Below are 14,070 nucleotides of genomic sequence, written 5' to 3' on the forward strand. Positions count from 1 at the left end.
AAGCTAAAGAAAGATAAGACCAGATCGGCACCCTGTGCGAGCTCACTGTGCCTCCTCTGTAACTAACATTCTTTCCCCACCCTTCTGCATTGAAAACAAATCTGCCCATGATAGACTTCTGTTTTGGGGGGCCATTTTAATATATTATGTTAGACAAGTTTCACAGAGCCAACCAAAGTGTATGTCACGCTGGGTTGCTAAGCAGGGGGCACAAAAGGCTCTGGTTGACTGAATTCAGGGGTCAGTTTTTGGATTGATGTCCCCTGGGCATGTTCTGCGCACAGTAAACGGCTTCTAGGCTCTCAGCTTGCCTGTCTCATCCCTTGGTTATTTCCTGCAACAAGAGAACTGTCAACATGATACTCAGTAAACTTGTTATGGCCAATAGTCTTGAGTTCTTTATTGGGGAGGAGAAATAAAGGCAAATAGGACAGAGTACATAGTATATTCTGGCCACTGTCAGGGCAAAGGCAAAGGACTGTAAAAGGGCAAAGCATCTGTAAGAGTGTGGTGCGGACTGAGACCAAGGTTGAGAAACTCAGTGAATTTAATTTGACCTTCAGGCTTTGCCCCAAATTGTGGCTAGAGACCTGCTTTACACATCCAGCCATGTGTTTCTAGACACCTCTCCTGACCCGTGGCCTCAGGCACAGCAATGAGACTGACTTCTCTAAGTGTAGGGAGGGTTGAGGAAGAAAGGGAGAGTGGGCATCAGTGAATTCCATCAGAGCTCAACTTTGAGAGGACTCTTTGTTGGCCTAGCAGTGGGCAGGCACTCAGCGGGCCATGAAGCAGAGCTTATAAATGGGGGGGATGTTGCCAAAGCCTGAGATCCTGTGAGTGATGTTGATTTCAGCAGGAGGCACCAGAGAACGTAAGGAGAACCTTTGAAGGATGGAAGTGAAGTAGAGGAAGAGTTCCATACGGGCCAGGGCCTCCCCGACGCAGATGCGCTTTCCTGTAGACACAGAAGTGATGGAGAGATGTGTGGCAGTCTCAACCTACTCCTCAGCATCTCTGCTCAAGGCTGTATCCACAATGTGGGGGTGTTATCAAGACTTTTTAGGGTCCCACTGCTACTGCCCAACTACTAGCTGCCACCTAGAGGGACCAGACAGGTGGGAACTTCTTGTCTGCCTGCCCACCCGGATTCTGCCTGAGTTAGAACCAGATAGACTGGTTCCAAAGGATCCTTGAGGGATGGGGTGTGACTCAATAGCTAAGCTTTGACTGCATTCCACCAGTGAGAGGCTGGGGTGTGTGAATCAGCGGTGGAACATTTGCTCAGAGCATGTGAATTCCATCCCCAGATCATGGGGAAGAATTCAAAAGTCTGTTCATTTCAGTTCCTCAAAGGCATTCCAAATGCCTTAGGTATCAAATACTAGTGAGATTTATTTAAAAAAGAAAAAAAAAAGACAAGAATTGTATTTAAGGCTATCTTCCTGATCACCAAGAACCATTTCTTGGTAGGAAGGGATTAATGTCCATTTCACAGTTGAGAATTGCAATAATTCACCCAAGGCTCCAGGTGTCCCATGACTGCCATTTAAAATTACATCATGCCAAGGCCACTCACTGGCCAACATACTTCTGTCTGTGAGGCCAAGCTATGGTGCTGTTTTATGTCGGTATGTGCGGAGAGTATGAATGCTTTCCCTCTTTTAGAATGTTTGACTATGTTCAGAGAAAAGAGAGTATTTTGTGTCAGTTAAACAAGTTTCATGTTTCAGCGCTCTTGAATAAGAATGTTCACATTTTCACACATACATGACCATTCAGTCAGGTGTTATCAGTGGTTACATGTGTCCACAGTACAGGGCAGATATGCCTGGTTTAGACAAGGATCATATGGCTGATGAAACATGAAATATTTTTAACGTGATTCTTAACATAATATGGTTAAGTTTACTAAATGTATGTTCACTGCTATTGCTGCTCTAACATTTTAATTTTTTTCTCATTATTTCCAATGGTTTTAAAGTCAGGATCTCACTGTGAGCCCAGTCTGACCTTCTGCTTGAAATCTTATTACTGCTGCTGCCTTTTGAATATTGAGATTGCATACATTGCACCACCATGCCCACATGCCCACAATCATTCAAGTGAATGGTTCCAATATTACCTGATCTGAGATTTTAGTGTTTTTATAACTCTATAACACAGACCCTAGAGAGACCACTCTAGTATTTATCTTGGGAAATCTAGGCATAATTACCTACCAGAGGAAAAGGCTACAAAGGCATCGTTCTTCTTGAAGCGCCCCTGTTCATCCAGAAAGTGCTGAGGATAAAAAGTATCTGGATAGCGGAAGTATTTGGGATCTTTGAGGACTGAGCCAATCAGGGGATACACGTCTGTGCCCTGGGATTCAGACAGAGGCCATTAGAATTCTGTGTTGGGCAAAGAGGCTGGGGGTACAAAAACAGGAAGAGGGAGAGGTCAGGAAAGGTGATAGGACAACAATGGGCTACAACCTCACCTTGGGCAGAAAGTAGCCTCGGAAATGAGTGTCCCGTATGACATTATGGGGGACACCCAGGGGTACAACGTCTATCACTCTCTGTATCTCATGGATGACAGCATCAGTGTAGGGCATCTTGGCCCGGTCTTCCACTGTTGGGATACGGTGTGTTCCAATCACCTGGTTAATTTCCTCGTAAACCTTGGCTGTAAGATGAAAGAAAATATATCAGGAAAGGGGAGAGAAAAAGCTGATATTGCATTCACTGTTTGGTCTTTGTTTTTATTTGTGGTTTAGGGGAACATGTGCTTGTTCGATTGTCAACGGGGCCTCACTAGGTAGCTCACATTGGACTGGGACTAGCTATATAGATTGTTTAGGTCTCAAATGCTCTCTCTTCCTACTCAGCCTCATATGTGCTGGATTACAGGTATGAGCCACATGTCTGGCCAGGGAATGTCTGCGTAGAGTGGCATGGGGTTTAGTGGATGTTAAGTCAAGGATCTTGAGATGGAGATTTTGTTTCTAGATCCAGAAAAAAACAGTGAGTCTTAAGGGAGAATAATGTGTGTTTGGATTGCTTCACCCTATTTAACAACAGACATCACTGGTACTTGATGGTACCAGTTCTTGAACACTGGTCAGACATCAGGAGGTACACAGCCTAGATCCTTGAATGACAAATGGGAATTTGATCTTTACTTAAAAATACCAAGAAACCATGAGAGAATAATGATAAGGACAGCATGCTGGGTCCAGCTGCACTGTTATACACAGGTGTTGTTTTTACTCAACCAAAGGCTTGTTTTGAACTTGATAGTGTAGAGAAAGACCAAATTAGAGAGTTTTCTTCAGCAAGAAATGTCTTTTGGTTATTGGAGTTCCCTAACCAAATCAAATTCTAGTTTATTAGAAATGAATTCTGTTTGCTATGGACAATGTAGTCAGCTGAGCAATAGCCCTCACATAGCCTTGCCTGGGTTTGATGGCACGTGTCATCCCAGTGTCCCAGAAGGCTGAAGAAGAGTGGTCATTAGACCAAGGTTAGCCTGCACTATATAGCGAGATCCTATCTTTAAGAGAAAGGGGAAGGGAGGGGGTCCACCTTTAAATCCTTGACATCAGTGTTATGTACATAAGGATGATATAAGGTCAGAGGAAACTTGGCAGGTCTGACTAAGTTTCTGTGAAATGAAGAGATTAGCAGATTATGCATATTGGCCATGAGTACTCATGGGTCTGAATCTTAGGTGGGTACGAGTTAGGGGAGGAGGTGTGTTAACAGAAGCAAAGAGATGCCTGTGCTCTGCTCAGGCTTTGCAGATGCAGGAAACAAGCTTGAGCCCAGGAATTCAAGAAGGGCTCTCTGGGAACTGGAAAGTCAGAGAGAAAGTCACTGACTTCCTTGACATCAGTCTAATGGAAGCCACTCTAAGCAGAAGTCCTGACCAGGAGGGTCAGATGATAAATACAGGTTACCATGTCTCAACAGGTACAGAGAACAAAGACAGGGACAATGAGGGAGGTGAAGGCCCCATGTTCTGAGGTCATCAAGGGAAGAGAGGCCAATTTCAAGATTTCTATCCTTCCAAGGAGGCCTGAGAGGTACAGATGAGTTGCTCAGAGTGAAACTCACCCTCCACCTCGGGATACTTTGTCAGCAGCAAGAATCCGTAGCGCAAGGTGGAACTCACAGTTTCTGTGCCAGCAAAGAAGAGGTTGAGGGTGGTGAGGACCAAGTTCTTGAGGGTGAATTCTGTGTTGGGGTCACTTTTATTCTGAAAGCAAAGGGGATTGCCAACAGAATTACCCCCTCAAGCCCTTACCTTCCCCTTTCCTCTGTGTAGAGGAGGCGCCTTTGTGAAAGGAGGACAGATGGGTTAAGTAAGTCCAGGAGAAACAACACAAGCTAATATATTGAGTCGGGGGCATGTCTGGTGTTTTAGAGGAACAGCAAGAGAAGGCCAGTGTGCATGTAGTGGGCAAGAAGAGGAATCAGAATCTTGCACAATTTGAAAGTTTGGGAGGCATCAGAGCACACAGCTTTCAATTGCCAAATACTCAGGTTACATAATGATTTTCCTAGAATTCTAATGGTCAACACACAGGCATGCAGGCTACATAATTGTCCCTACCTCTCAAAGACTTTAAACTTGTGATTTTGAAGTCTAAACTCAAATTTAGAGCGTGGGCATCCAAGATTCTCAATTCTGAGACTCTAAAGGTACATTCTGATTTTCAAAAATATAGTCTGTTGTATAGATGGTCTTAAAACTGTAAGATTTTTAAGTTTCTTTCTTTATGCTAAACTTTATAGATCTGAAGTATATTTTAGAAAAAAATATGGTATATATACATGGTGTCATGAAGAACAAGGAAATCATCCTTTGCAGCAAAATGGATAGAACTGGGGGAGTTTAGGTTACTGGAAACAAGTCAGGCACAGAGGCAATTACTGCATGTTCTCTATCATAGAAGAAAGCTAGGAAATGTTTATGTGAAAGTAGGCCATACTCACAAAGATGAAGGGTGTTAGTTTTGACCAGTGTATGCTGTATGCTTATAAGGAAGTATCACACAAAAGCCCACTAACATGCAGTTTATATTTGATGGCTATTCTTGGTTATCAACTTTACATGGGAAGACCTACTTCATCTGGGTCTTTGATGTGGAAAGATTCACTTTTAATCTGCTGGCAGCCTATATAAAGGACATGGAAGAAGGAACCTGGCTCTCTTTGCCTGTTTACTCTCATCCTCACTGGCAAGTCCATTCTTCACTGTCATCAGAGCAGACTTCTTCAGGATTCTTGCAGATATTGAAGACCAGCTGAAACATCCAGCCTCATGGACTGAACAACTACTGGATTCTTGGACATTTCATTGGTAGACCAACATTGTTGACTAGCTGAACCACAGCCTGTAAGCCATTCTAATAAATTATAACCACATGCGCGCACACGTGCACACGCGCACACACATAAATACACACTCTGTTAGTTCTGTTCCTCTGTGTGTCATGATCCCCCACAGGTGTCACATATTAGATATTTACCTTACCACTCATAACAGTAGCAAAATTAGTTATGAAGTAGCACTTTATGGTTGGGGTGACTACAACATGAGGAACTATATTAAAGGATCACAGCATTAGGAAAGTTGAGAACCACGGTTCTAGAGAATACTGACTACATATTTCATGCTAAAAAATCTGATTTCATTAATTTTAAGGGAGTTTATTTGAAAGATGCACATCGTTTACATTTCTAAAGTTTCCACATTTTTATCTAGAGATTGAAATAAACTATATGAGATAATGCTTTTTCTCTTTTCCTCTAACAGTTGCAAGATGGGTTTGACATGGCGGGAATGAGGGTTTCAGAAGACATAAAGAATAGTGTAAGGGAAAAGTACCTGGTGCATCCTGATGAGAAAGCAGTCGATGTAGTCCCTAGGGTTTGAGGGGTCAAAGGATGCTTCATTGATCTTGACCCTGGATGTTATGAAATCCTTAATCCCTTCTAACAAGTCATAGAGGTGGTTGTGACTTCCTGGAAAATACTGCATGATTCTCCAGAACATGTCATATAACTGTGGGGTAGAGGAAAAGAGGTGTGTGTCAGTCACAGGCATCAGGGACCAGATGGGCCGAGTTCTAGAGTCAGAGTTGGGCTCAAAGTCAGTGGCAGGAGCTAGGGCAGAGCAGAGCACATTTTAATCCCATCACCAGGGACACTGAGGCGGAAGATCAGTGATTCAAGGCCAACCTAAGCTACCCAGAGACACCCTATTTCACTAAATAGTCTACTGTTGGATCTGAGATTTGGGTGTAACCCTTTGTTTCCTGCATACTTGGACAAATTGATTAGTGCCTCCTAGGGATGAAGGGAGGAGGATTAGGTGGCATACAGGTAAGTGCTTGCTTGAGAGTGAAGGGTGAGCAAGGGGTTGATTAGTGACTAATAAGTACCTGTGCCCAGGGCTTGCTCATCTCCACAAAGCTATCATTGATCATCTTCATCAGGCTCTGGAAACATTTGTCTTCATAGTCAAAGCGTTTTCCAAAGACCATGGAACAGATGACATTGGACACAGTGCGGCTCAGGTAGAAGGTGGGGTCTATGGGAGCTCCTGGAGGTAGAAACTGACTATGTTGGAGACAGTCATGGGTGAGGTAGGGCAAGAAACCACTCAGTGTTTACACAGAGCCCTGGGTCCCCTGCTTAGTGGTATGCACGAACACCTCATTTTCATATCTGAGTCTAGTATTCCCAAACTGAAACCTGGTTTGGAAATCTGTGAGTGTTCAATATCATGATGCATATAAAATGCCTGGCCTGGCACCTGCCCTGGAATAAGCACCCAAGAAATTCGAGAGAAGTTCAGCATGATCTTTTGTCACCATTACCTCAATGTATTTGTGACGGATGGAAAGTAATAGAGGACACATCTGAAAAAAGAAAAAAAAAATCCAAACCAAACCAAACAAACAAAACACCAGAAGGGGTGGTTAAGAGCACTGGGTGCTCTTGCAAAGGACCCAGGCTTAATCCCCAGCACCCACAAGGCAGTTCACAACCATCTGCAACTTCAGTTCTAAGGATCACCTGGCTTCCGGGAACACCAGGCATACACATGGCACACAGACATATGTGCAAGCAAAACATCTATACACATAAAATAATAACAATTTAGAAAAGAACACCTGATGTCAGTCTAGGTCTACTAAAAAAATCCTTATTAAGGAATTCTTCCTACAGCTGGGGAGAAGAAGGTTCAGCAGACAAATCATTTGCCACATGAACTGGAAGATTGGGGTTAGAATTGTAAGCACCCAGATAAAAAGTGGGCCAGTTTAAAAAAGTGTAGCAGCTTATCTCTGATTTAGCACTTGAGAGATGGAGATAGGCATTCTCTGGGAAAAGCTGGCTAGCTAGATTTGTGGTAGCAAGAACTCTGGGTTCAGTGATAATCCATGAATAATAATAATAATAGAGATGAGAGGAATTAAGGAAGACATGTGATGTCAACCTCTGGCCTCCGCACATGTGTGCACTCATGTGCAAGTACATGTGCACATACATGCATACATCCAACATGCATACATATGAAAAAAGAAATTATTCTGCTAGGTCTCAGATGCACTATTTGTAAAATGGGATCCTGGTCAAGTAAACGGTGTGGGGGTCAATTTCTCCAGAACCATGCACACATTCATGATGTACAACATAGCAGATAATTTCTGGAGGTACAAGACTGTTCAAAGCCATGGGTGGACTCCTTATTTGTCTATAGAGTCCAGATAAGGGACTTCTGGTTTAAAGATATATATCTATTGTTTCTATATTTCTCAATCTTTGTCTTTTCTTTCTAGTCTCAATTGGCTCTCTACCTTATTTTATGCTAGGAACTAGACACCTTTAAAAACTATAATAAAACAAAAATCACACATAAACAAAAACCTCTCAGAGTGTGTTTTGTGTTGGACTACTCCTGGGTATGTGGTCTTCTCTGGAGTGTGGTTGATATTATTCATTGACACTACATTGGAGAAAATTGATTTTTCTCCTTCCATCAATTATCAGTTGCAAATAGCTTCTTGGATAGGGGTGTTTGTTTGTTTTGAATTTTGTTGTTTTATTTTATTTTGAAAGAAGGAACATGAAGTTGGGTGGATATGGAGGTGGGGGCGATGTGGGAGGAATTGGGAGGTGAAATATGATATAAATATATTGTAATTTTTGAAAAAAATTAATGTAGTAAAATACCCAAGAGAATAATTTTCCTGAAGAAAATGTGTGTGTATGTGGTGTGTGTGTGTGTGTGTGTGTGTGCACATGCGTGCGTGTGTGTGCGCGTGCGTGCGTGCGTGCGTGCGTGTGTGTGTGTGTGTGTGTGTGTTAACTGGAGCAAGTTCAAAGTCATCCCAGCTGCATAGTGGAACCATCCTCCCTCCACAAACACCAGGAGTAATTGGGAGTAAAGACCTTCAAAATGAGAATTTTTTAAGCATTTGTTCCACAGTGAAGTGAATATACCTACCACTGACAAACTATACTCTTTTTAAAATTTTGTTTTAATTGAATTTTCATTTGTGTATAGGTGTTTTGCCTGCATGTATGTCTAAGTACTACATGCATTCCTGGTACCTATGGAGGCCACACAAGGGCATTGGATCCCCTGGAACTGGAATTATGGACTGTTGTGAGCCTTCTGTGAGTGCTGGGAACCAAACTCAGATCCCCTGGATGATCAGCCAGTACTCTAGCAGCCAAGCCATCTCTCCAGCCCAAAAAACTCTACCTACTCTTAAAAATGGTGAAGACGGTAACTTTTGTGTTATTTTCTTCATCACAATAAAGCATGTATGACATAGCAACATTTGATCCTTTCTCTAGGAAAAGATGCAAGCTCACACAACACTAGAATCCTGTATGGTTTCTTGAGTTGCAGACCCCTGAGATTCACTGGTGAACATTTCTAGACAAACTGTCTCTCAGAATCTTCCATGTTGATTTCTAACATATGGAACCTTCCTAGAAATCTCTATGAATCCTTATTGTTTTCGATCCTTTCTTATTTCAGGTCTTTCTCCCACCAAGTCACCCGATGTGGTCTCCATACCGTTGACTTTATGGAATTCTTCCAGTAGATAACCAGCCTCCTCCTGGATCCGCTCTTCAATGCTCCGCCTCCCCATTCCAAAATTTCGAAGGACGCTCAAGGAAAAACGCCGAAGTACCTTCCATCGTTCCCCATTGGACAGAGCTAAACCTGCCGGAATGTCTGTGGTCAGGTGCCTGCCCTCCACCCTTTCTGCTCTCAAGTCTGTGGTAGACACGATTATTAAAGCTCAACCTTCCAGACTCAATGGGAAATCAAGATTCCCTCCAAAATAGTCTGTATTGAAGGAAAAGGAATGAGGCTATGAAAAATCCAGTAGAGCAAGGACGTTTTTCTATAGGTTAGTGAGCTGTGGCTGGGTTAGTTTCATGTTCAATGCCTAGAAAAGTGGAGGAGGTAAGGATGGAATGCCATATGGAGTATTTCCTAAATGGAAATACTAATTCTATTTTCTGGGTGCCAGTTGGATTCTTCAAACATATATATGTGTGTACACAGAAGCTCACCACTGTACATCACTGCACCTATACAAAGGAGTTGCATGAGGACTATAGTAGAAATCACCTCATGTATGGATTGGTGAACTGTTTAGAAATTTAATAAGATTATTTTAGAATATATTGATAAACAAAAGGAAGAGTGGAATGGTGGAGTCTAGAGGAGGGGATCATTTCCCCTGAAACTGGAGCAACAGATGGTTGTGAGCCCCATGTGAGTGTTGGGAACCAAACTCAAGTCCCCTGGATGAGCAACTAGTGCTCTGGACTGGCATGGTTCATGGTGTGGTGAATGGGTGGATAGATGTCTGTCTGTCTGTCTGTCTGTCTGGAAAGATATGAGGATGAAAGACTCTGAGTGAAGCATTTGTGGGTTGAGAGAGTAAGAAGAATGGATAATGGCTGGAAGTAAAAGTGGCTGGATGGATAGAAGAGCAGGTGGATGGAAAGATTAATAGGTGTGTGAATGAATTAAAGGTCACTGCACAAATCAAAGTAAGCATGGATTCTTGGATACATAGAAAATTGAAGAAATGTGAATAATATGGTGGAAAGATGTTTGCATACAAAGGATAATGAATATATTTTGATGGATTTATAGAACAATGGGTAGAACTGAGAAAAATGTTTATTGATACAAAGATACATAGACAGACAGACAGATGAAAAGAGGCATTTGCAGAGTGCAAGCAAGTAGGAGTGGGTGTATAGGTAACACTAGACAAGAATACTCCTAAATGCAGGTGCTGGTGACCTGTGTTGTATGTGAATATGGGCAGATAGGAACTAAGCTTGCCTGAGATGGCTTCAGGGGAGTACACAAATAATACCACACAGTAATTCACTAAAAGCAAGAATAAAAATAACACTACAAGCACTTTAGAGTCCAAATTCTGGAACTGAAAAACAAAGTAGCCCTCACACATATTGTGTGACATTACCTTTCTTACCATCAGCTTTTGCACTTTCAAAATTAGCAGAACATTCATATCCTTCTCAAGGAGTTAATGTAGGTGGTTTATGGACCTATAAGAGACCCTTCAACACACTGAGACTATTGTAATCATTCTTGTTCTTATTGCTGCAACTTACCATAACCTTGGAAGTTCTTGTCTATTGTAGGCATTTCACCACGGCCACTGAAGTCATCTGCTTGGTCGACCAGGGCCTCCTTCATAGCCTCGTGTCCACACAAAATAACCACTGGCCTCGGACCAAAGTACACAGTGAACACAGGGCCATATTTTTTCTGGAGCTGAGAGTGAAGGAAGATACCAAGGAAAGGAGTAAATTGGAGTGTGAGGAGACCCCCAGTCAAGGAATGTAGAGGGTAGAGATTCTAGGAGGATGAAAAGGTAGACTAGTAGAAGATCCTGAGCTTGGAAGGGCTATTGGCAAGAAAACATCAAAATGACTCCTGTGACCTTGGACAGCAAATGTCCCTAATTTTGTTCATCTTGGTTTTGTTTGTGAAACAATGGGCTTGGAATAGCTGAACTCCACGATCTGCATCTTCTCTCTTTGAAATGCTGGGTTTTAGCATCTTAAAAGTCTAAGACAATTTGAGACGAAAATTGTGCTTAAAGAAATGAGATTCAGCGGGGCAGTGGTGGCGCACGCCTTTAATCCCAGCACTTGGGAGGCAGAAGCAGGCGGATCTCTGTGAGTTCGAGGCCAGCCTGGGTTACAGAGTGAGATCCAGGAAAGGCACAAAGCTACACAGAGAAACCCTGTCTCGAAAAACCAAAAAAAAAAAAAAAAAAAAAAGATATTAAAAAAATTAGATTCCTCAAACCCTTATATTGTGATCCATGATCCCAAGAAGAGGGGATTTTGTTCTAGTGTTCTCAGAGTCTAGGACTGATACCCCCCCCCCCTTAATTTGAGGATTCTGTAGTTTCATAATCCTAACTTTCCTAAAGTTTGTTTCTGAGTCTGTGTTTAGGAATCATGAGTTTTGGTGTGTACTCAGCTATGGCGTTTGTTGCCTTCATCGCTATAAGAAGAAATGGACACACTCACCTTCAGGAAGGATTGAAACATGTTATTAGTGCGGACTTGTAACAGGTTCCCCAAAACTGGTATTGGTGTGGGGCCAGGGGGCAGCTTCCCTCCCTTGCTGGTTCTCTTCCACGCAATCGAGATGAGCAGGCAAAGCAAGCAGAGGGACAGAAAGACGCTGAAGACCCACCCCAGCGCCATGGTGCTACGTCCAGGGCTTGTGTCCTGGGGTCCAGATCCTGCCTAAATAGCTCCTAGGAGATCAGCTTGGCCTGAAATCGGAACCCTGTGGGAGTCAAGCTATCCCTGTATTATGCCGTAGGAGACAGATTGGTTGGTTGGTGGGTGTGGAATTATGTAATTTGTAATCTCTCACCTGCACAGAGCTATATTGAATTCACCCACATGGGATTATTTCCTTTCTTCCTATTTCATGTTTCCTTGTCCCTCAGCTTCACATTCTTTGTGGCATCTGATGAGAGATCTGTTTATAGGGACCTGTATAAAGCAGGGACTTCCCTACATTACCTGCCACGGGAGCTCATCTCCTTTTGTTTTTTTGCCCTTGGAATGCCAAGTCCTTCCACCTGTCCACAGAATGCCAAGGAGATGTTTTCTTCTGTAGTTGAGCACATCCAAGGATACCCAAACAGCCCCTGAGAGGTCCCCACTCAGTCCTGAGACTTCCCTCCCCCCTGAAGCACATCTGAGGAAAGTAATGAAGACTGGTGTGTGTGTGTGTGTGTGAGTGTGTGATGTGATGTGTGTGGTGTGGTGTGTGTGAATGTGTATGTGATGTGTGGTGTGTGTGTGTGTGTGACATGTGTGTGTGAGTGTGTGTGTGATGTGTGTGTGTATGTGATATGTGGTGTGTGTATTAGTATGTGTATGTGATGTGTGACATGTGTGTGTGAGTGTGTGTGTGATGTGTGTGTGTATGTGATGTGTGGTGTGTGTGATGTGTGGTGTGTGTGTGTGTGATGTGTAGTATGTGTGTGGTGTGGTGTGTGGGTGTGTTAGTGTGTGTGATGTGTGACAGGGGATGTGTGTGTATTGTGTGGTGTGTGTGATGTGTGGTGTGTGTGTGTGATGTGTGGTATGTGTGTGTGATGTGTGGTATGTGTGTGATGTCTGGTGTGTGTATTGTGTGGTGTGTGTGTGTGATGTGTGGTGTGTGTGATGTGTGGTGTGTGTGTAATGTGTGGTGTGTGTGATGTGTGGTGTGTGTGTGATGTGTGGTTTATGTGTGATGTATAGTGTGTGATGTATAGTGTGTGTGTGAGATGTGTGGTTTGTGTGTATGTGATGTGTGTTGTGTGTGTGATGTGTGTTGTGTGTGTGATGTGTGTGTGTGTATGTGAGAGAGAGAGAGACAAAGAAGAGACAGAGACAGAGAGAGACAGAGTGAGAGGGCATGGAGAGTTGGGAGGAAAAGTGGTAGGGGCATAGGAGAGGAATTAGAGGGGAGGGACTAGGGCATGGGTTTGATCCAGTCATTATATTCATGCATGAGTATTCAATAAAGTACTATAAAAGACGTAAACCAAGTTCTATTTGATTTCATACAAGTTCTTATCTACTTTAGCTACAAGCAATGATGACAGATTAGATCATGTTGATTTATCCAAACTTGATGTGATGTCTAAGATGCAGACAGCCCCTTGGAACACCACCCTATGGATAGGATTCATCATTAGAGATGCTTCCTGGCATTCACTGTTCTTAAGAATCTAAAGAAACAGTTCTCAGCTCTTTTCATGCCAAATATCTGCAAAACTTCTTTCCTGTCCCCAAACAAATCTACAGGCTATTGTTCTCTGTGTACTGGCACCACCACACAGATCTGAGCCTGTCTTCAGATGTCTGGGTTCTCACATTTGGAAGTGGAGTTCCTTTTATTTACCTGCAGGTTCCAACAACAGAGCTTGAGTCAGGCATGGCATCTATGCTTGTAATCTCAGCAGCTAAATCAGGATTTAGGGCCAGCCTGGGTCTGTGGTGAGAACTGGACAAGGAGAATGATAAAGATTTAGCTGGCTAAGCTGAGGTGTCCGTGTCCAGTAGAAGTGATGGGAATTCTAGGCAGACTGAATGTGTCAATTTCTTTGTGTTAGGTCTGCTGCTAAGAGACCTTTCTTTTTAAAGAAACAATTAACTTTTCATCCTCTTTCATGGCTCACATGTCCTTTCGCAGCATTCTGCACTTCCTCATCAGCTAATATTTCCCTTTCTTCATCTCCTTTCTACATGCCATACTATACACACATGTATATACATTTGTTTACATATATAAATGCATACATGATAGAAATAATTTTGGAGGTTCCTCAAAAACAAGCAAGGAGACAACAACAACCTCTAAAAACCCCAAACTGCCATATGACCCAGCTATTTCACTTTTGGGCATCTACCCAGTGAACCCCATACCTTACCATAGTCTAGCATAAATGAGACCAGAAATTTAATCCTCATTAACAGAGAGAGA

At 42.8% G+C, this 14,070-nt stretch overlaps 1 protein-coding gene across 1 annotated transcript; it reads right to left on the minus strand.

The window, feature by feature from the left end:
• Window positions 1-209: 209 nt before the first annotated feature.
• On the minus strand, window positions 210-12,348 carry LOC114681561 (cytochrome P450 2G1). The gene is made up of 9 exons (XM_028855110.2): window positions 11,607-12,348; window positions 10,677-10,839; window positions 9,088-9,237; window positions 6,434-6,594; window positions 5,878-6,054; window positions 4,101-4,242; window positions 2,483-2,670; window positions 2,223-2,364; window positions 210-958 (listed from the first exon to the last, which is right to left on the minus strand). The coding sequence occupies exons 1-9, from the start codon at window positions 11,784-11,786 to the stop codon at window positions 777-779; spliced, it is 1,485 nt and encodes a 494-aa protein (XP_028710943.1). The 5' UTR covers window positions 11,787-12,348; the 3' UTR covers window positions 210-776.
• Window positions 12,349-14,070: the final 1,722 nt, after the last annotated feature.

This window comes from Peromyscus leucopus, chromosome 1 (genome assembly GCF_004664715.2).
Source record: "Peromyscus leucopus breed LL Stock chromosome 1, UCI_PerLeu_2.1, whole genome shotgun sequence".
Classification (NCBI taxonomy): Eukaryota; Metazoa; Chordata; class Mammalia; order Rodentia; family Cricetidae; genus Peromyscus; species Peromyscus leucopus.